Source organism: Vicugna pacos, chromosome 6 (genome assembly GCF_048564905.1).
Source record: "Vicugna pacos chromosome 6, VicPac4, whole genome shotgun sequence".
Classification (NCBI taxonomy): Eukaryota; Metazoa; Chordata; class Mammalia; order Artiodactyla; family Camelidae; genus Vicugna; species Vicugna pacos.
Genome location: NC_132992.1, coordinates 38,680,193 through 38,702,537, shown reverse-complemented (window position 1 = coordinate 38,702,537; position 22,345 = coordinate 38,680,193). Strand labels below are relative to the sequence as shown.

At 33.5% G+C, this 22,345-nt stretch overlaps 1 protein-coding gene across 2 annotated transcripts in view; it reads right to left on the bottom strand.

Annotated features, from left to right (window-relative positions):
- The window catches only part of SCFD1 (sec1 family domain containing 1), a 94,992-nt gene that overhangs the window by 18,208 nt on the left and 54,439 nt on the right, over positions 1-22,345 (bottom strand). For both annotated transcript variants that reach the window (XM_006207579.3, XM_072962914.1), the window contains exons 15-19: positions 18,578-18,674; positions 13,857-13,927; positions 11,152-11,231; positions 8,716-8,778; positions 6,912-6,987 (exon numbers count right to left, since the gene is read on the bottom strand). In XM_006207579.3, coding sequence (XP_006207641.1) covers positions 6,912-6,987; positions 8,716-8,778; positions 11,152-11,231; positions 13,857-13,927; positions 18,578-18,674 — 387 coding nt within the window. The remainder of the gene's footprint in view (positions 1-6,911; positions 6,988-8,715; positions 8,779-11,151; positions 11,232-13,856; positions 13,928-18,577; positions 18,675-22,345) is intronic.

Sequence of the window (22,345 nt, the reverse complement as noted above, 5' to 3'; positions counted from 1 at the left end):
GCTCTGAATTCATATTTCCTTAGTGAACTGTACAGAATATTCTGGAAAGTACAGTTTCATATCTTAGAGATTTCATACAACAGAGGCAACATTAAATCTGATTATTCAAGTAACTGTAGATAGCACATTACTATTTTACAATTTTACTTTCTTTAGGTCATAAAACATTTTATTGTTACTAAAATGAACTACCATTAAGGAAAACACTGCTTTGGCCAGACAGAAAATATGCACTTCTTTTTTTCTTTTTCTTTCTCTACATTGGCAAGTAAAAATCTTTAAAGATAATCTTAGGTAAGTAAAATTAAAGCTATTTCATTATTCCTGGATATTTCTGTTGGCCAGGAATTTCTTAATATAAACAAAAGCACCACATATTCAAGCTGACTGAATGTACTTCCTGAGCTCTACTCAGAATTTTTTAAAAGGTAGCTCAAAATTTTGCCCTTTAAGTTTTGTTTTAAATAAGCTTGAGTTTGTTCATGTAAGAATAAGTCTAAACCATAAGTTTATCTAAATAACTGGATGCAGATTTATATCTGTAAGAATGCTTTATCCAAAAGAAAAAACTAGTTATATATTTGTACCAAGTTACACTAACAAAAGATGACATACTTTACAACAATAGGAAGAAATAATAAAAAAAATTCTGGAACAAGGGAACATTATAAATTATAACATTTTACTAAAATTAATTTTATATTCATTTTTCTATTTATATTTAACTCTCTGGCTTGCCACCTAAATTGTACTAGTTAGATATGTGCAATGGAGAAAAATTCAGAAAAGATTTTATGTAATGATAAAGCCATAAGAGTCATATTACTTTTATTGTACTTGTGAAAATAACTGGAAATTTGAGTATTTATATCAATATCTCATGATAATTCTTCATTTAGTATAAAAATAAGATTTTTCTGAAATGCACAATTAAATTTTACTTTGTATTATATAGCTCTGCTGTATCTGAAGATAAGCCTGCCAGTGAATAGGTCATTAAGCAACATAAGAAACATTTCTTTCTAGCAGAATAGTTCAAAAACTTAAGAGCCCAGAGACAATTCTTTATGTTTTTGTTTGGTCCTTAAGACCCGTTAACACCAGAAGAATTACCTACCACTGCCACACTACACCATATACACATACCGTCACACGTTAAGGAAAACTTGCACTGTAGAGAATGATAAAAGAAATAGATAATGTCTTTAAAGGCCTAAGAAAGAATACGTCATAAAGCAGCTTTTGCGATCTGCCACCAACTAATGCACCACCTAGCCTAAATGGGGACTTGAAATGAGTTAATCATTTAAAAAACAATTTTATATTAACAACAATTTATATACAAGATAATTAACTTCTACTGATTGAAAAGACAGAACTGTGGCAGCAGAGAAAACATCTGAACAAAACCATACAATTTTCTTTGCTCAACAAATGGTCTGTTACTTTGCTCATCTTTACAAATACACAAAAATTATGCATCTCAATAAGAGGTATAAAGTTAATCAAATAAAGAAGCCCATTAATTGTTTTCAAAATTCCCAAGCATATTTTTCATTATTTTTGGAAACTTTTAGAAATAAAATAAAAAACATTACTGTATAGGTTAGTAACTAAATTTTTATTAGTAGAAAGTCTATATATAGATTTTAGAGACAGAGTCCCATACACATGAATATCCTAAATTAAGGATCACTATTTCTAAGATCTTCAACATTCAAATATAAGAACTAGAAATATTACTTGGAGGAAAAAATACAGGGAGAAATCCATTTGTAAAAGTCCTAAATGGTTTTATGACCATAGTCATGTTTTATTATTTTAGTCACTGGAAAAGTTTAAATAAGAACAATGTTAATTTTGTCTCTGATGGTATAATTGCTTAAAGACAAAACTGAAATAAAATATGCACAGATATTAAAAAATAGACAATCTAAAGAAAAGTAATACAGCCCTGTATTTAAAACAGTTAAAACCATTTTTCCTCTTTAGTTCTCCTAGAATAAGCCACTTGTTGCCCTATATTGTCATCTGGTCTACAGTGATTATTTCCAACTCCCCTCACCCCATGTGACTGTGGGCTTGAGATGATACTCTGATGCTGAACTAGACAGTGAAGTTAGGACAAGAGTTGCTGCTGTCTTGATTATCAAAGCCCTGAGGAAGGAAAAGCTTATGTGGATCTCCTTGAAGAGAATACTTACACTGAAGACTATATTAGCTAAGGGAAGAATAAGATGAAGTATGCAGATACTGGAAAGTTGTCAGTGAAGTAGTTAGGAGGAAGCGGATTAAGATGGATCATCTATTTCCAAAATTTTAAAATTATAAATCAGAAAGGGATCTACAGAGTGCATCCAACATCCACATCTTACAGATGAAGAAAGAATAAAATATATAAAGTAGTATTTTTTCCCCAAATCATACCATATTAATGGCAATAAAATCAAGAAACAGGATTACATGGACCCAATAAAATACATCCAATCTTCTATCATTCAGCTTGAACAATTATCAACTCATGGCAAATTCTTATTTTATCTATACTCTCACCTACTCCCTTCCCCCACTAGGCTGTTTAAAACAAGTTCTTAATAGCAAATCATTTTAGCAATAAATATTTCAGTATATATCCCCAAAATACAAGAATACCTTAAAAAAAGATTATACTACTATCACACTTAATAAAATCAACAATAATTTCTTAATACAGCTCAATATCCAGTCAGTATCAAAATTTCCTGCTCTCTAATTTTTTAGTTTCCTTGCTCAAATTATAATCCTAGGAAGGGCTATATCACTGTAATTAGGTGATATAGCTTCTAAGTCTTTTTTAATCTACTAAATTCCACTGCTTACAATTTATTTTTTTAATTCATTTTTAAAAGAGGGATTATTTCAATGGAGGGACTGGGATTGAACCCAGGACCTTGTGCATGCTAAGCACACACTCCACCACTGAGCTATATACCCTCCCCTAAAAGAGGGATTATTTTAGCAAACAAGTCAAAGAACGTGAAATAGATGACTTCTAAATTATGCAACTTTGCACTACATTATTCATCATCACATTCTTGTACAATTATCCTCACATAAATATATTCTAAATCTGCGAATATCATTCAAATGGTTTTATGTGATAGCTGATACTTGTGATGCAGAAAATTTATGCTTCCCAAAAAACAAAAAAGTATAAGCATCTCTTATAAGTGACCTACAAAGCTGGACATGACAAGACATCCTATTCTATCTAGTTTATTTATAGCTTAAAATATTTATTCAGATAAGAAAGAGATTTAAGAGGCATAAACTAATCAGAATGTTACGAGCATCACACAGACAGAATTCCTCTCTACCAGTCTCTTTTCTGACATCTTTTTTCAGTTCCCAACATGCCTCAGATCTCCCCATAGCAGTTTCTCTAAACTTTGCAACATTAAGACAATACAACTTTTAAAATGGCCTTCTCTGAGTTTAAATATTTCTAGAAGAACAAGAAACTTTTTGAAAAGTATTAAATTAACGAAGATTACACACATACACATACACACAGGTCCATGTTTGGGAAGGAGGTAGATAAACAGGCACTGTAAATCACTGCATATTGGTACAACTTTCCTGGACAGCAACTTGGCAATATTTACTAAGAATAATTAGAAATGTTCACCTTTTTGATTCCATAATTCAATTCTAGTAATTCATCATATGGAAGTAATCAGAGATAAATACTCTCATTCAGAAAAAAACGAACATGTCAAACCTAGTTGTATATCCTCTATTTTTTCTTTTTTTTTAAACAACAACAAAGAGATCATATTGAATTTACTACTTTATAATGACTTTTACTTTTACTTCACAATATAAAATGAACCACTTTCCCCCAATCAATAAATATAATTCCTCTAATTTTGAACCTAGAAAGTCTTATTAACATCCATTAAAAAACAAAAAACAAAAACAAAGCATAAATACAGGACAGAAATGGACTCACAGACAGAGAATACAGACTTGTGGTTACCAGGGGGGGGTGGAGGGTGGGAAGGGATAGACTGGGATTTCAAAATTGCAGAATAGATAAACAAGATTACACTGTATAGCACAGGGAAATATACACAAAATGTTATGATAACTCACAGAGAAAAAAATGTGACAATGAGTGTGTATATGTCCATGAATGACTGAAAAATTGTGCTGAACACTGGAATTTGACACAACATTGTAAAATGATTATAAATCAATAAAAAATGTTTAAAAAAAAAAAAAACAGAAAACAAAACCCCAAAACAGCCTGGCTCTTCTCGTCTAGTAGTGGTGACAGAAGTGTGATACAGAGAGAGGTAACCACCAATCATTTCAAATTTTCCTTCTGTAAGTGAGAAACAGCCTATTGCAAAGCAGTATGTTATTTGCAATGATAATAAAATCAAAGGGATTTGAGGTCACAGAGGATAATCTGTTTTTATATTTTATAAACTTAACCCTAAACAAAACAAACCTTTGTGTTAGCACAATATAGTATTTAAGTCAATCAGTTCAGATACTTCTTATAAACATCATTCAGGGACATACATCATGTGACTCTAAGGTAGTAGGTTCAAAAAGTAAGTATGACCATTTCAGATTAAAGCCTGTACTTTCTCAATGCAATCAGTTATTTGTGATAAGGAATCCTTTATTTAGGGAATCTTACTTCTGGATTTCCTTTTAATAGTGATATATTAAGTAAAATATATAATTCTCCTTAAATATATTTAATTACATGTAGTTATAAAATAGCCAGTCTGTCTAGCAAAAGGCAGACAAAATCTTAGGAACTGGTGGTCCCCCTTTGTGTCACATAAAACATCATCTTGTCCATAGCTGATAAATAGAGTGGTGTGACAAAGATTCTCTCCCAGACTCTACTCTGCTCAGGCTCTTCTGAACTCTTTTTCAAGTGGGTCTCGACTTTTGGACTTCCATGTCTGTCTCTGCATTGCCCCATTTTAGAAAGAATCCTGCTAAGTCAGTTTAGCCAGAACCCCCCTGACCCGCTCTCCTTGGTATCTCATCACCCCTGGTGTCAGATTCCTCAGCTTCTACCATCTCATCTTCCAGGTGATGTCCAATCACACTAGCCTGCCTTCAGGAAGACTCCTGTTAGTTGGTTTAGCCAGAATCCCCCCCTTCATCCCTTATGTTTCCTCTCAGTAATGTTCCATCCACTGATCCCTACACCCTGCTCCTTGGCTAGAAATTCCCACTTTTCCCTGACATATTTGGAGTTAAGCCTGAGCTCTCTCCCAGACTGCTAAACCTCACTGTGGTGGTCCCAACACCTTTCACAATGGTCCTCCTGAATAAAGTATGCCTTACTGTGAGTGTCATGAGTAATTTTTTCTATAACATGTGCTAGGTTAAACTGTAAAGTACAGTATGTGGGTCTCTGCTGTGCCCCCAACCTCCTATTTTTGTGCCTCTTTACCTTTAGCAGTTCAAGAGAGTAAAGATAAACTGCCTCAAGGAAGTACTGTGAACCAGCAAAAATGTGGATTAAGTATTTAGTAGTAGCCCTTTACCAGCAGAGAGACAGAATGGGAAGGAGTGAAAATAATTTCTAAGAGGGATAATAAAGCTAAAATGTCTTCCCAAGTACTCGGGAAATGATGCAACCTACAACGTCTGAAGAAAAGCTAGGAAGCAATCAGCCTTTTAGTTATAGACAGCAAATTAGGATTTTTCACTATCCTTTATACATTACATGATTTTTACAATGAAATTTTATCTACTTATTCAAATAAAAATCGAGTACCTACTTCAAGCAAAGTGCCATGAAAAATTCAAAGATGGGGAAAAAAATTCCTTGCCCTCAAGTAACTTACCACCAAGCAGTAAAATAATATATGACAATTATATATCAATAAAACTGGAAAATAGAAGTAATACATAAATAAATAATGTCAATACAAAATACCACAGGTAAACATCATAAGAAAGATGAAAGCTATGGAGGAAACTCAAGAGAAAGAAAAGATCTAGTTTTTTCCAAAAACAAGTAAATAAACACTTAATATTCAGTCTAAATAACTGACAATTAACTCCACTTCTTTTCTTAATCTGGCCCTTAAAATCCTCATTACAAACTGAAGTATTTATATGTGAAATAATATGTCTCAGATTTGCCTTAAAATATCCTAGTAAAACTAAATAAAATAATACAAGTGAGGAAGATGGAACAAAAATGGCAGGATGCTGAGTGCTGAAGCTTGGTGAAGGGTTCAGGGGAGTCTCACATACTAATGTGTATTTAAACTCCCTGTAACAAAAAGTAAAAAAACAAGTCCTTTTTGAAAAGAAACCAAATCAAAATTAATGATGACTCTGAAGCAGAAATACCTACAAATTAGAATAACAGAAAACAACAGAAATACAATAACATTAAAAAAGAAGTCTTATGTTTAAAACTAAGACTGTTATTCCAAAATGAAGTGTGAAATCAAGCTCGTAAATTCTACTTAAAATATTTAATTTACCCAGGCCTTTAGACTACTAACACATTAGCTTGTTAATATTCTCTTAATATATGTTAAAACTTAAATGATATGCATCTATGTAGCAGTTCATTACTCTAGGGTTAAGGTCACTTTTTTCAATTATTATACATTCATAAACCCCATAGTAAAGGAAATTGGAATATAAAGTCCAATGAGCAAATTAAAAAAAAAAACCCCATAAAATTACAGAGTTCTGAACTACACATGTCAAAATACCCTCATATTCTTAAACCAGTAAAGACCCTTTGATTTTACTTTAATTCTTAATATTTACAACTTGAATACATCTAGAAGTTGCTCTAGCTGAGCAATCAACCAACCTGTTAACATTTATGTTCAAAGGACAAAAACAGTGTGTTTTCTAACAAGTGTACTTACTTGCTGTTTCAAAACCAGGTTCTTCACTCCTTCCATCACAAACTGTGATCCTGTATTCATGACTCGTGACAAGAGACTAGGGGCCAAAGAAGAGGATCACACTGTGTACAAATTCTCTCTCCAACTTATTACAGATCAAATACTTGTCTGACTACACCAAGCGTGCTGGTGCTCTCTGTGCCTACCACCTTTGTTTTCACTAAGCAGAAGTAACCTGAAAATTTCTGCTTACATGGATATCACCACCACAATTTTATTTAACAATAAAATAGTGATGAGACATTCTGACTAGTCATTAGTCATAAAATGTAAAAATAGAGAGCTGCCCTCAAAATAAATATTTTACTTGCTAAGCCTTAGCTATAGTTTTAAGGGAAATTATTTTTTGAAGAGAATTCCTTGCTTTCCTGATTAATGCTAAAACAATAAAGATAGTAATTCAGACGACTTGCTTTAGGAGTTCAAAACACACTAACATACTGAAAATATATGTGCCTGTAAGTATTACGAGTAGGTCGACAGTCACTACGTTCTCTGTATCACAGCAGCTAGATCCAACCCTGTGCTGTGTGCTCTCTCCTCCCATACAGTCTATCACGTACAAATGAGAAGCACAGCACACCTACTGAATTTTACCTCAACTCTGAAGAATGTTTATGGTCTGAATTTTTAACAAAAATAACACACACAAATGACTTGCCATATTGGGCTTACACTTGTGGTTGGTTCAAACAGTCTCTCACATGGGATCAAAGGATGCTTTGTGGTCTTGCATGTTGATATCAGAAGGCTAGGGAAAGCCTTCAAATCATCCAAGATTGTCTTATAACACATTTTACTAAAATCCTGAACTACAAAATCCATAAGAAATCTAATAGATCTTTAAGATTCAGTAAGATTTTAAGATATAAAACTGAAAAGTCCATTTTATTAAATCAATGAGAAAACTTTCCAAATATATTTTCATTTTTCCTATCTTGTCCTACTCCCCTCTGAAAAGAAGAGATGGACAGGATGGAAATCATTTCCTTAACGGAAAGAAGAGAAAGTAATCTCTGTTGCAGTGGACAGTTCTGAGGCGATCCCCCAGCACCAGGTAACTCCGGGCAGTGAGAGCGCCAACCTGCACAGCACTGTCTGAAGGCGAGCCCAGTGGGATTCATTTTGCCTTGTGCTTACAAGGTCCTGCCTTGGGTCCAGTGCTTTTGTTTTTGGAAACTGTTTCATTACAACCAGCAGCAGGGTAGGGCCAGGATAAACCTATATTCCTCTGGGCTTCATGCTTTTGGTCTAAATTCTAAAAAAATAAGCTAGGAATTTGACACTAGAATGGTGGGAAAAGAGCAGGTAGAATCACTTTGTTCCGCAACTTTGAAGATCACACACACTCTAGAGGGTTCCCTGGAGTCAGAAGTCATACCCAGCCCCGAGGACCTCCTCTCTACCTATCATTCAGCAGTATGCTTAGTTCCATCCTGAAGCTAGGTCTTGTGTGTCTAGCTTCAAGTCTGTATTATCACCATTGATACAGAGTTTTAAATTTCATGTATATTCTGAGAATGAAAAACATAATGTTTTAAGAACAAGGAAGCACATGAAGCCATACCATGTAAAATACACTAGCTGACATTTTTAAATGAGAAATTTAACTATCTCAGGAAGTCAAAGGCATGCTGGCTTGTTCTGTAACACAATGAACACATTCTGTATTCAAAGTGTCACACATTGTATTTTTAAGCCGTGAAAGCCCAGTTATGGTCTGGAGTACCAGACTTACTCAATCAGAATTATTAAAAATACTCACCCCATTGGTTTAGTGGTAGTACTGCCATAGCTGGTAGGAGCTGAAGCCATCTTGGCAAAAGCTCTATGAAATAAAAAAGTTATATTTAAAAGCTGACTATTTGAGCCAACATTTGTTACCACAGCATTAAAATATCTACTTGACTAATCATAACTTTTACTACGTAGTTTCTGAAAAGAAATACCTTTTCAATTAATATAATTCATTGATATAATCCATATTATGTAATTTGTAACCATGTAAAATAATGTCCAAAGTACAGAGCAATTAGTACTGAAAACACTGAGATTCTTTAAAAAACACAAATGCATTAGTTCCCCAAAGTTTACAATTTTTCTTTTTCCTTTTTTAAAATATCTGATCATTAACATGAAATAGACACTTTCTGTTTTAAAAGAACAATCATGTACTCATTAAGTTTAGTCTCTTCACTGTTCTCCACATTCCTTACTCCCTCATTCCCAGACGCATGCCTCTGCTCATGCTGGCCTCTGGGGGTATAAACTCACTGTCTTCTCCAATAAAAACTGTGCATTTCCTTTTAAGATTCAGCTCAAAATCACTTTCTTCATTAATGCTATCCTAATTCTATTGCTCAATAATTTTTCCTTTTAGTTATACACACACTTTTATACTGAATTGCTTATAGTTATTTACTTTCATATCTTTCTAAACATCCAAAAGGTCTTCAATTAAACCATAGAGATCTTGAAGCCTGAGCAAAAATATGGCACTTAGTTACATTTTAAAAAATATTTTCCTTCTGGGAATACATTCGCTGTAAAGAACCCAGAAAACAGAATGCTCCCAGAAGAACTCTACCACTTACAGGTAACCACTGTTAGGATTCTGGGGTATATTCTTCTAATCTTTGGATATGTGTATATACAACATGTATAATTTTAAAACAAAATGAGTAACATATTATACACACTGTTATATAACATTTTAATAGTATGCCATCAACATTTTTATGTGAATATTCTTTTATAATGATTCCTAGTTATTTCAAATGCTTTTGTCAATGGAAAAAGAAACTACCTAAATACAAGAAAATCCTACAAGCATAGAAAAAGAATGGGAATCACTAAGATGTGGAAGATGAAATGCTAAAAATATCCTATTTCATTCTGGACAAAATTTGCTGATTATACCATAGAGAAATCTCAAACACAAAAATCAGTTTTGTTCAGAAAGGAAGATGTCAATTGTTTTCAGCAGTAGACTGAAATTTCTGCCTTAAACAAGAATTTACTTTTCATCAGAAAAAAATGTTTAAATAATGTATATCTAAGTAATAAAGAAGGGTTAAATAAAGAATATTTATATGGCTGAATATTACACAAACACTAAATACTGCCACTGAGGCTACTGTTGATCCTTGAGCAACATGGGTTTGAACTGTGTGGGTTCATTTAAACTCATACTTTTACCAATAAATATGTACTACAGTACTACACGATCTGCAGTTGGTTGAATCCGCGGATACAGAATCAGGAATACGGAAAATCGGACAACTATAATGTAATATTCAGATTTTTTGACTGGGTGGAGGGTCGGATGTTTAAAGGTCAGCTGTATTTAAGACAATCAAAAACTGGCATGATGAAAGTTTGCTCATTTGTTGATTTACTGTACCCTCAACACAAATGTAAATTCAATGAGTGTAGAGGCCTTCCATGGCATGTTCACTACTGTATTCTTAATATCTAGAAGAGTCCCTCATCACTGAGACAAAGAAAATACTTATCAAACAAATCACTGAAGTAAACTATATTTTCATTTTACAACCTAACATGGCCATTTCCCAATGGTCACTAAATAAGTCTTTCACAACATGATTTTTAATTACTCAGTTGCATTCTTTTATGGAAATGACATAATTTCGATCTTATTGCTGGACACTGAGGTTGATTCTCAAAACTTTATTACAATTGCTTCTAAGATTTTACAACTTCAATTACTTCTTTGGGATTAATTTTTAACAGAAGTGCTAGGTCAAAGCTAATCTTTAAAAAAACCTTCTATACCATCCAGCAAAATTTTGGTAGAGTATGAATGCATCAGTTAATTTCCTGGATCCTTGACATAAATACTGTCTAAATCTTTGCATTATATGAATCTGCATTTCTCTGATTACTAGTAAAATTTAAAAAAATTTTAAATGTTTTTGAGACATTTGACCCAAAACATTTCAATCTTTGGCTTTCTCATCACATCAGTGAAAACATATGAAAAAACATGTCTACGAAAGAAAGGCATCATTATTTTATATAAAGTTGTAGATAAGGTTGGGGAGATAAGGAAATATTTATACCACTGAATAAAAAAATACTAACTGTTCAATTTTCTTAGTAACATTCCCATTTTCTTGGGAAATTGACTTCCACTATATTCTCTTAAATGATAAGACCTGAAAAATAAAATAAAACTTACTTCCACTGTTTGATATATTGTAAGGGATTAAGGTTGCATCCTGCATCAGTTAAAGCTTTTTTGTATTGCTCCAAATCAGCCTGAAATAAGAAAAGAATGATATGACAGAAAATTTTACTTTCATGAAAGAGAAGAACATTTTGTTTGTTGTCATTTGATTAAGAAGTTAGACCAAAGGCATGAGCACCTAAACAGAGTGGCATGATTATCTTAAGTGAGTACCCAAATGAACACCTAAGATAAAAATCACATATATGAAAATTCCCTTCGATAGGCTCCCAAATCACCTATAAGTTACAGTACTTTGCCATCCCTCAGTAAGGCCAACAGAGGCAGTTTTTCCTCCACTGTTGACAGAGATTGCTTGTCCTTGTAACAAGCATTAAATGAAAGATTTGGTTTGACCAAGAATATTTCAAAACTGGAAATACAAAGAGAATGACATCAGTTTAGGGGAAGTACAGATTCAGGTTATCCCATTTCATATTCACTGTAGAGGTCCAAATTTATTAACTGAATAGCAGGTGTCCTATAATTTTTAGATCATTTTCTTGTTCTTTTTGTTTGTTTGTTTTCTTGTTCTTACTCTTTTTTATTTCTTGATGAGTAAAGTCTAGTTGAATTCATGTATGTTACAGGAGCCTATCATCATAGTGGCTCCATTGTAAAAATTTTATAAGAAAGAAATTTTAAGCTCACCATAATCAGAGATGTTCACTACTTTGCATTTTGGGGGCTATTAATCTGACATCAGTAGTCATAATTTGCTTCAAGCCTCTTAATGATCACTTAAACTTATGAAAAGACATCATTTTTACCAAGAAAAAATAATAAAATAAAATAAATAAAATAAAATAAAGTGATTAAGTTAAGGGAAACTCAATTAAGTTTTAAAATCATATATTCCTAAGGAAATATAAATAGGCTTTAAAGATCCCTTAAGATGAAGGTACACCCTCACTAATGAAAGAGATAGTTCTAGAAAGAAGACTCTAGAAACAGCCTCTTCTCATCAGCAGTTTCACTTTTCATGGTTTACCTGTGGTTAACCAAGATCTGAAAATATTAAATGGAAATTCCTAGAAATAAACAATGCATAAGCCTTAAGTTGCATGCCGTTTTGAGTAGCATGATGAAATCTTGCCCCTTCCCACTCAGTCCTGCCCCAATCACTGACATCATCTGCTCCTGATGTCTAACCATCGACATCATCATGGCTTAATGATACAGAATCACCTGAAGCAGGTGATCCTTCTTCAAGTCAGAAGATCAACAGTAGCCTAATGCTACATCACAATGCTATGTCACTCGCTTCACTTCATCACAGAGGAATATTATCAGCTCACATCCTCAAACATCAGAAGAAGGATGAGAGAGCCCACATTCACGTAACTTTTATTATAGCATATTGTTATAATTATTCTATTTTATTATTTGTTATTGTTGTTAATCTCTTACTGTGCCTAATCTAGAAATTAAACTTTATCATAGGTATGTATTTATGTACAGAAAAAAAACAGGATATATAGGGTCTGGTACTATCCATGGTTTCAGGCATCCGTGGGGGTTTGGGACACATTCCCTTGGATGAGGGGTGACTGCTATACTTTCTTACCGAGTTAAAAGTGAAGAGATGTATTCCCAGGATAAAGCAAAACTGACCTAAGGCAAATACTGGATTTAGTTTGCTGTTTTAACACGCCAAACAAAAAGAAGACTTACAACTTACTGGACATTAGAAAAATAATTGCTACCAGCAAAGGAAAGGTGTTTACAACAGCTATATCATTCTAGATGTCATCCCTGAGGTCCTTATGCTTGTTGCTCATCCAGTAAAATTATACTAAGTTAACATTAGAAAGAGTTAATAGGTCTCTAACCCATCAACAAAACTGATACCAAAATCACTGCTTTCCTTCACAGTAAGTCAATTACCTATATACACTTAATTTTTTTTCCCCCAAAGCAATTGATGGCTCAATATAAAAAAAGAAAACAACCAATATCTACTCTTCCAGTGAGAAAGAAATCTTATAGAAAGGAAAATTTGTCATTTTCCAATAATTCTTAGAAATTTATTCTGATATAAAAGTAGCTATTTTATCATAATACAAAGTATCTCAATTTTATTTTTATATGAATCACGACATTTGTGAATTTGAAGTTTAATTTTATCAAATTAAAATATTTATTTAACTTTTAGAACTTTAGGTATTTTCCTCCAAGTGACTTCTCTATATTCTATAGTGGACATTAGTCTTAAAATTTAACCGCAAAATATTACCAAACTTCTATATCAGGTTAAAGATAAATTCCTTGGGAGGAAAATACGTATTAATGGCTACAGCTTAAAGAAATGGAACTTCTAAGGTTATCAGATCATGAGAAATGATAAAACCAACCTTTCAAAAAGCAAAGTAAACTTGGTTTACTTAGTTTAGAATAGTTATTTTCCAGAAGAATTTTGGCCATTGAATTCGGTTCATATTCCAAACACTTAAAAGTCATTTCATGAGGAGATAGTTCTCTTGGTGAGAAAAAATAATGCTATAAAAGTTACCAGTAAATAGAACCAGCCTTAACAAATTGTTTTTCTTTTAAAGAAAGGAATGAAGTAGTTATTTGCCCACAGTGAGTTTTACTTCTATTTTCAAAACAAATGAGTACTCCCTTTTCCTCCCAATAACTGAATTCAGAGGACATACCTCAGAAGGTGCTTGCTGTGCACTTATATAATAGATAAGAAACAGCCTCATTTTATCTTCCGGAGTTCCTGCTACAGAGGGGAAAATAAATTAAATTTAAAAAAAGACTTTCATAATTCTGGCTGTTATCTATTATAGTCAACACTGTGAACAGAAGGCATATATAAATGTGACAAGACAAAATAAGGTTCTTGATTCAACTGATTTAAGGTAATAGGCACTGAATTACAACAGGGAAAAAGAGCACATGCTATGGGACAACAGGGATGAGCTATGGAAGTATCTCCACTCTATCTTCCAAATCGTCTGTAATGTTGAGACTCACCTTTCAGATGTAAACACACAAAGAAAAGAAAGGTACAGGTAGGATAATCATACAATTCTAAAATAGCATACTTCTGAGGTAAAAAGGGGATGCTAGTGATAATTACGTTAAAGACAACTGGTATAAAAATGGGACTATCCTGAGAAACCAGCTGTGTGGTCCCCCTAGGTACTGGGTTATGAAACCTTGCTTGCTAAAATCATCTAGCTGAGCCTGAGGTCATACTTCTTATATGGGAGCCACTGAATATACATTTTTCTTCTTTCTGAAGGGTCTATGAAGATTTGGAAAAAACCATGGGTTTACAGTAAAACAAACACTGTTATATTATGCAGACTGTATTTGTTTGAATTTAAGACAATATATAAGATTTCAGAGAGATTTCTTGCTTTCAATGGGTGCTTTGAGCTACTACTCTTATTACTCAAAGCCTAAGACTGTCTGGAGAAACTTACTTATTCTCCCCTCAGTTACTGGGTACACGTTGGTGCAAAGTGATAAAGCACTGGTCAGGGGTAACTCAGTTTCACTATTCAACAAATATCAATATGTACTCTCATTTTAAAGTGTGTCCTAACATGCAAGAACTCAGAATTGTTATACTTTATCATAGAATAAAACAAGGATAATTTTTAAAAAACATAATAAGTGATGAATCACTGATTTTTTATCTTCAAATTTTCCTTATCCGTTAAAAATGACAGACTGGTAGTAAAGATGAATGACAGGTTCTGCAAAGATCTCATGTTTACAAATAAATATTTTATTTTAGACACTCTGAAATAGGTAATGGGATTCAGGGTCTTCTTACATCCTAGGAGAAAGCTGATTATTTTTGTTTTACTAGGTAATTCACCTGGCTAGGTTCAGGCCAAAGTTCCTACCAGCCTCTGTGAGTTGTGGTTCCATCATGGATTCTATCTTCAAAACATTTGCAGTGCTACTGGGATCTGTCCCATTGCTCAGTGGCCAGTATGGGAAGTGGGAGGTCATCTGGGCCTTCACCTCTCAGTTTTTGGAATGCTGTTAGGATCAGATTCATGCATATACAACTCAGAGGTGAGCCCAGGAATTCATAAACAACTTTATGGAGTTGCTTTCCTAAGCTCCTTCTTTCTGCAATCTCCTGGTACTTCCTGGTTTCCTTGGCCTTCTCTTTCTGGTGCTCCAGCCAAAAAGCTTTGATTTTCGTTACCCCGCTCCGTTGTGCATTTCCTGCAACTATGACCAAGCAGCTAGAGGACAAAGAAAAAGAGGAACGGGGCTTGCTGTTGGCTCTTGGGACAATGGTTTCTAAGATATAAGGGAAAGGGTTCCCCTTTTTGTTTTAGGGTCCTGTGGGTTCTGCTGTTGTTTTTAATATCCTCAGTATCCAGCATAGCCTTTTCTAAGACTAGGAGCTTATTCTGCTTAAAGAAGGAACAGTTCCCACTCTCCTTCAAGGAGAAACATATTTTATAATTGCTACAGTGTTAATAAGTGCCCTAAAACCTCTGCTAAGGTTTTTAAGAGTTATATGATGCTAAGAAGTGAGGACATTAGATGTTTATAATGACATCAATCACAGGGGAACCTAATGGAAATTGTCAAAATGTATCCTTAACAACTGTGAGTACTCTAGAGCCTGCAGCTACAGCCTGGATCCTCTTGTCACACATAACTGTCTACTGCAACTGCTATTTTAAAGTCAGAAGTTACTCACTGAATATCTCAGAGAAAAGTTGTAAGAATAATTCAGTGAGTTTTTCTCCCCGGATAATTTGAAGGTTGTTGATCTGCTGTCCCATCATTTCCAAACGTCAAATATTCTCCAATAAAATAATTTCAATATAACAACTATCAAAATCAGAAAATTAGCATTGATACATTACTACCATCTAATGCTCAGATGCCATTTCAAGTTTTACCTACTATCTCTACAATATCCTCTATGGGAAAAGGATCAATTTCAGAATCGTGCTGCAAAGAGCCGTTGTCCCTTACATACAGTTGTCTTCTTCTGTATGAAATAGTTCCTCAAGTCTTTCCTTGACTTCATGGCCTTGATGAAGATTACAGGGTTTGGGTTTTTTTTTTTGAATACTCCATAATTTAAGTTTTGTCTGATTTTCCTCATAATTAAATTCAGGTTGTACATCGTCGGCAGGAACATAACAAAAGTATTTCTTTGTATTGCATCCTATTGGGTGGTATATTTCAGTACGTCCACTGTGACTGCCTAATAAGGGATCTATGAGGCTTCTTCACTGTCAAGTTAGTTTTTCTTCCTCTGTAATGAATAAGTATTTTGTAGGGAGGTATTCTGAAACTGTGTTAAGTAACCTGTAAAATTTCTTCATTCATTTATTTTATCCACGTGGACTCACAGCTTTCTATTTCATTCAGGATGTTATCATCTGTTATTATCATTATTTTGATACAGTCCTGATCTGGCCACTGGGGGCCTCTTCAAGCTGACTTCTGGGTCCTTTGACATGTTTCATCATGTTCTTAGTACTTTCCTTACTTTCTGACACAACAAAATGTTCCAGGCTTATTTTGTACTTTCTCTCCCTGGAATCAACTACTTCTCCAATGAGTCCTAGTAGAAAGTGGAATTTATAAGTTAAGATCTTTATCTTGGGATATGCATGTTGCCCTTAGCTCTGCTCAGTTGGCAGAGCTAGGGAATACATATAGATGTGTATACCTACACACACGTGTATCTATATTTGTTTCTCTATTTGACAAATACTTAACAAAAATACCAAGTCCACATCCGTACCTCCAATTCCAATCCAATACTACAGGGGTCATTCTAGTTTTCTCCTTTTTCATATTTATAACTTCCTTATCTGATCATAGGCTACCTGGCTCTCTTTATATTACCTGATTTATTTACTTATTTAACCAGTCTCATGTATGTAACCAATATCCTATCTCTACTATGTCCCCTTGCCTGCATGGATGTCATGTCATTCCACTTGGTCTCTGATCCCCCACAATGGACCCACCCACATGCCTGGCTATAATTTTCACCCAACCTGAGTCGATGCTTGATTTGTCCTGTGCAGGGTCACCCTTCTTAATCTGATAAGGCTCTTATACTTTGGGCTGAACTGCTCCCACACGTGGACACTCTGCTCACTCCACCTGGACTCTGGTATCTCATGCTAGATTACCAACCCTCCCTCTACCCAACATATGGATGTCCTTCTCATCCTGCTCAGGTTCTGACTCTTGTTCTGGGCTCAAGTGGTATGACAGTGCCATTCTGCATGAACGCCTACCTTGCTCTTCTCTACTTTACATCTTTAAAAATAAACGGTTTGAGAACGTAAAGGGAAGGAAATGGAAAAGTTCTGATTGCTTTTTTAATCAACATACTTATTTGCTTCAACTTTGTTCAAAACTCATTATAAATAACAAGGAATAGCTCTGAAGTGATAGACTTAAATGTATTTTGCATTTTTCTCATTGTGAAGTGCATACGCCTTCAAAATGCTATGTTCTCCCCACAAATCTAGCTTTTAAAAAATATGATCAATACTATTGCTTCTCAGATGTTTTTATGAATACAATTCTTTAACTACAAACAATTTGGATTTTCTGTATTACTTTCCAAATTGGAATAAAATCTAAAAGTCATACCAAAAGTATAACTCAAAACCCACCACCATTCAACTGAAGATCTTGTACATAAAATATAAGTTGAATAGCTTATATGTTTTTTATTCATTTTGGAAAAGAGCTGAGATTTGAACTGAAAACTGTTCTGAAATTATCAACAACTCTCTAGGGTTTAGAGAATTTTAGAGCCTAAAACTCTATGTAAATCTTATAATCATAATTGAAAGCAATGATTAGATTATATTTCCAAAGTACAAATAGTTATATCTTGTCTTAAGAAAATCTAACATACATATATTTAGATAACTATAAATATAAAGGGATAACTACAGAGTTTCTTTAAAAGTGAATCCCCTAAATATTGAAAACAATTCAGCTTTAGTACATCTTTTTAGGAAACTCTATAGAGGGTTAAACCAAAGTTATTAGAAAGTGTATCAATTAGAGATGCTTGCTTTGAATGTTATACCTTCAAATCTTGCTAGAACCAGCAGAAACTGAGCTTCAATTTTATCACTTTAAATAAATGAATATAAAAAGCACTTAAATACCATCCCCTAAAAAAAGCCCTTGGACCCCAAAGTACAATAAAATAAAATGCAAATAATTTTTCTACATTAGGAACTGCTATGTTACAAATTTCTCAACAGGAATAGCTCATTGAACTATCTCATTAATAGCAAAGATTGTGAGAAAAACAGTAATTCTATCCAGATTTTACTCAAATTGGAAATCCTGGATTCGTCAGATGTAAAACTTACATTAACCTCAAATTTATGGTACGTACCATCAGGGTCTGATATAATATCTAGAAGAGATTTATCCAGAGTAGTTTTGCTCATTATTTTTTCTTCATATTCAAAATATACATCCAATTTTCTTGCCTGTTTCAAAGTAAGTATCTGATTAGAATACATCAGGTAATAAAAACACACTACAGGTCACTCAGCTTACAAGTTTCTATTTTCTATGATCAATTTTAAAAACCAATGTTCATTTCCTAATAGAATTAAAAGTTTCTTACTTTTGATCATACACTTAATATAAAAAACAACAGATTGAGTATTTTACCATATTTGACTTATAAATTTAGAATGAACTCTTCATGTCCTATATATTAGCAAAGATAAAAATCATACAAATCTTCAATTATTGTATTAATTAGCAAACAGCATACAAATCACACTGTATTTCATGCAAATTAATGTCAGGTAGTCATGTTATGTTTACTTTTTTAGTGAGTAAATCCACATATTTTCATCCTAACTGGACAGAAAGTTACCCTAATTCAATTATTTTCAATGGTTTTAAAATAAATTGTTTTCTTCATTAATTTACCTATTAAATATTTTGAAACTTATATAATGGAAAAGTAGTCAAACTTAGCTTTTCTGTATGGCAGTTTTTCTAATTTAAAATTATCCAAGTGAAATTAATGGGTTAGGACATGCCAAGGTAAATAAAAATTACTATCAAGTTATCTATTAAATTATGTTTCAGGATAAGACAAAAGAGAGAAAAGAACATGCTTTATTATTGAAGGTGTTAACAACCTAAGCCAAAGTAGAAACAATTCATGAAATAAATAAGAATACTTAAGAGATAACAACAAAGAACCAAAATATAAATACAGACTATAGATAAATATATTAAGCTAAGATGATAGATTGAAATACATAGTTAACCAATGTGGAGAAGGAAGTGATGAGTTCTGAGTTGTTTTAAAAGTGATTTGGGGACATGGACAGACAAAGTTCATTTCAGTTAAATGGATCAGACCAAGGCATAATCAGAGTGGAGATACCAGAATGGTAGACTAAGGAGTGATTTCACGTATGAGGCAACAGGCAACCAATCAGAGTCCCTCAATCCCACTCCCCTGCAGTGGCACACAAGGCCAGAGCTTTAAACAGATGAAACATAGGGTTTAAAAATCAAAACAACATAAAAAGGTGTACACATTGAGACCTGTCCTCACCCCTGTGCTTTCCCACCCCATTTCCACCTGCTTCTTTGGATATTCAGTACTTTATTTCTTCTATGGTTTTTCAGTTTCTTTATGCAAATGTAAGCAAATAGTATGTATATCCTAATATTCCTCTGTTTTCTGACACAAAGGTAATAATACACTATTTCTTCTGTGCACTCAACAATATATTCTATACCAGTACACGGAGAATTTCCTTAACAGTGAGTTCTAGATAAGAGTTAATCAACTCTAAAAAAGTTTTCCTTTTTATAAACTCTTTGGCCTTTCATATTCTTCAGATTCCCTGATGTAAGAATTATTTTAACTACCCTAGAAAGCTACTTTGAATAACAAAATAGGTAAGAAGTGAAGTCCTAGGAATGGAAAAACAAAAAAGGAACAAAACAAATAGAAAGGAGATCCTAGGAAAGAGACCATGGCCATAACTGTGGGAATGGAAAGGAAGGGACTTAATAATTAACATGAGAATGTATATGGAAGCAAAATAGTGAAAAGAGTCTAAGATAACTCCTAGGGAACTAGGATGATGGCACTAGGGACTATGTTAACATAAATATTCATTTACTCTGTAAGCTAGGAATGGAAGGGGGAAGGTGATAAAACAAGGTGTTGCGCTGACTCCCAGGCCCTCACAATCTGTTCCAGCCTACTTTTCTGTTTCACCATTATTCACTAGATTTAGTTCCCTCCAGTCAGGTCAATTTATTTACTGACTTTTCATTAAACGTAGCATATGCCTTTAATCCTCAAGGCTTAGGCTCCCTTAGCTTTTTGAGAAGGTATGTCTCCTCCATCACCTGCTTTTTTAGAATGTATGTCTCCTTCATCACCTGCCAAAATGAATTCTATTCATTTTTCAAGGTCCAGCATCTCTGCAGCTTCTCTGAACTTTTCAATCTCTATTCTTTCCCCTTCCTGCCCCTCTCTCAATCTTCTTCACTGGGAGAATTTATTTCTCCCTTAAGTATGTACTGACAGGAGTTAATATATATACTTCTCCATGATAACAATGATCACACAACATTTCTCTTTGGTTTACATGTACCCTTCTAAAACTAACTCCTTGGAGTGTGTCTAATTAATCATTTAACCCTAGGAGTCTAACATAGCACCTGGCTCATAACAGGTACTTCACAAAATACCTGTTAAATTTCTAAGCTAAAAGCAGGAATATACAGATCAAGTAGTCACCTTTAAAGATTGTGAATGTAGATAAGTGAACTTCTAGAAGCAAAAAAGGTAAAGAATTAAGTCTTCAGTGATTTAACATATAAAATTAAGTATGCTAAATACCATAATGGGATCTAATGCCTGTACCTACATAAATCAATGAAAAAACATGGTTCACTGATGAACGTAGGTACAGACATTAGATTCATTTTGCTCTTCTTGATGTATTAACTTACCCACAGTTTAACTTCTAATGAACAATGGGAATAGAATTCAAAACAAGTTAATCTGATTGCTAACAGAGTTTCTTTTGGAGGTGACGAAAATGTTCTAAAATTAACATTGTGACTGTGGTTGCATAACTCTCTGAATGTATTAAAAGCCACTGAATTGTATTCTTTAAATAGGTGAATAGTATGGTATGTGAATTGTATCTCAATAAAGGAGTTAAACAGAAGTAACGCAGCATTTCAATATACTGACTGGGAGGCAGCTCCATGTAGGAGGGAAAGGAGTGAAGTAGAGATTTTCTAACCTGCATAGGAGAACTAGTATCTGTTCAGTGTCTATTATGTGCAAGGCAGTTTACTTACAACTATGGCTTTCCTATGTTTTTAAACAGAACCTCGGGACCCTCTTTCTCAAACCAAATCTTCTGCAGACCCCTAAACATAAAATAGATACAAGTGACCCATTAAAAGCCTCTGTAGAGCTCTAAGGTACCAGAGAACAATGTTTAACAAATACCAACTTAGATTATCTCATTTAATTCTCCAGATAACACTCTGAGGTAGGAATTATTAGTCACATTTTAAAGATAAAGAAACAGACACAAAGTAACATAAATTTATTCAAGGTTACCAGAGTAGAAGTAGTAGAGAGTTGAGATTCAAATCCAGGTCAGACTCCAATGTACACCACAGATAAATAGTAGGGAAAATTACATTTTCCTCAAGAACAATTTATTGCTTCCTTTGTATATGCTTTATGAAAGAAAGTATATTTGTCAATTAGCACATATTTGGTTTTTTTGGTATACACATAATTTATGTATATGTGGTAAATGGTTATTTTACTCAGAGATATAATATCTACAGGTTTTTCTTAATTTATTGAAATAAGGGAAAATACTAAGAGAAACAATTTCCATCCCAAAGACTGATTATTCTTAAAAAAAAAAAAAAAGACTGATTATTCTTGTATAATATGGGTTCAAGGGAGAATACAAATTGGATAACAAGAGTTACATGGAAAACAGACAAATTAAAAATATAAAACAAAATAACAAGGTCAAGATAATAAACAGATTTTTGGTAGCTTCAATAAATATCAAAAATAAATGAATAATGGAATATTACAGAAAAACAAAGGACTATGTATGGAATAAAAATTATA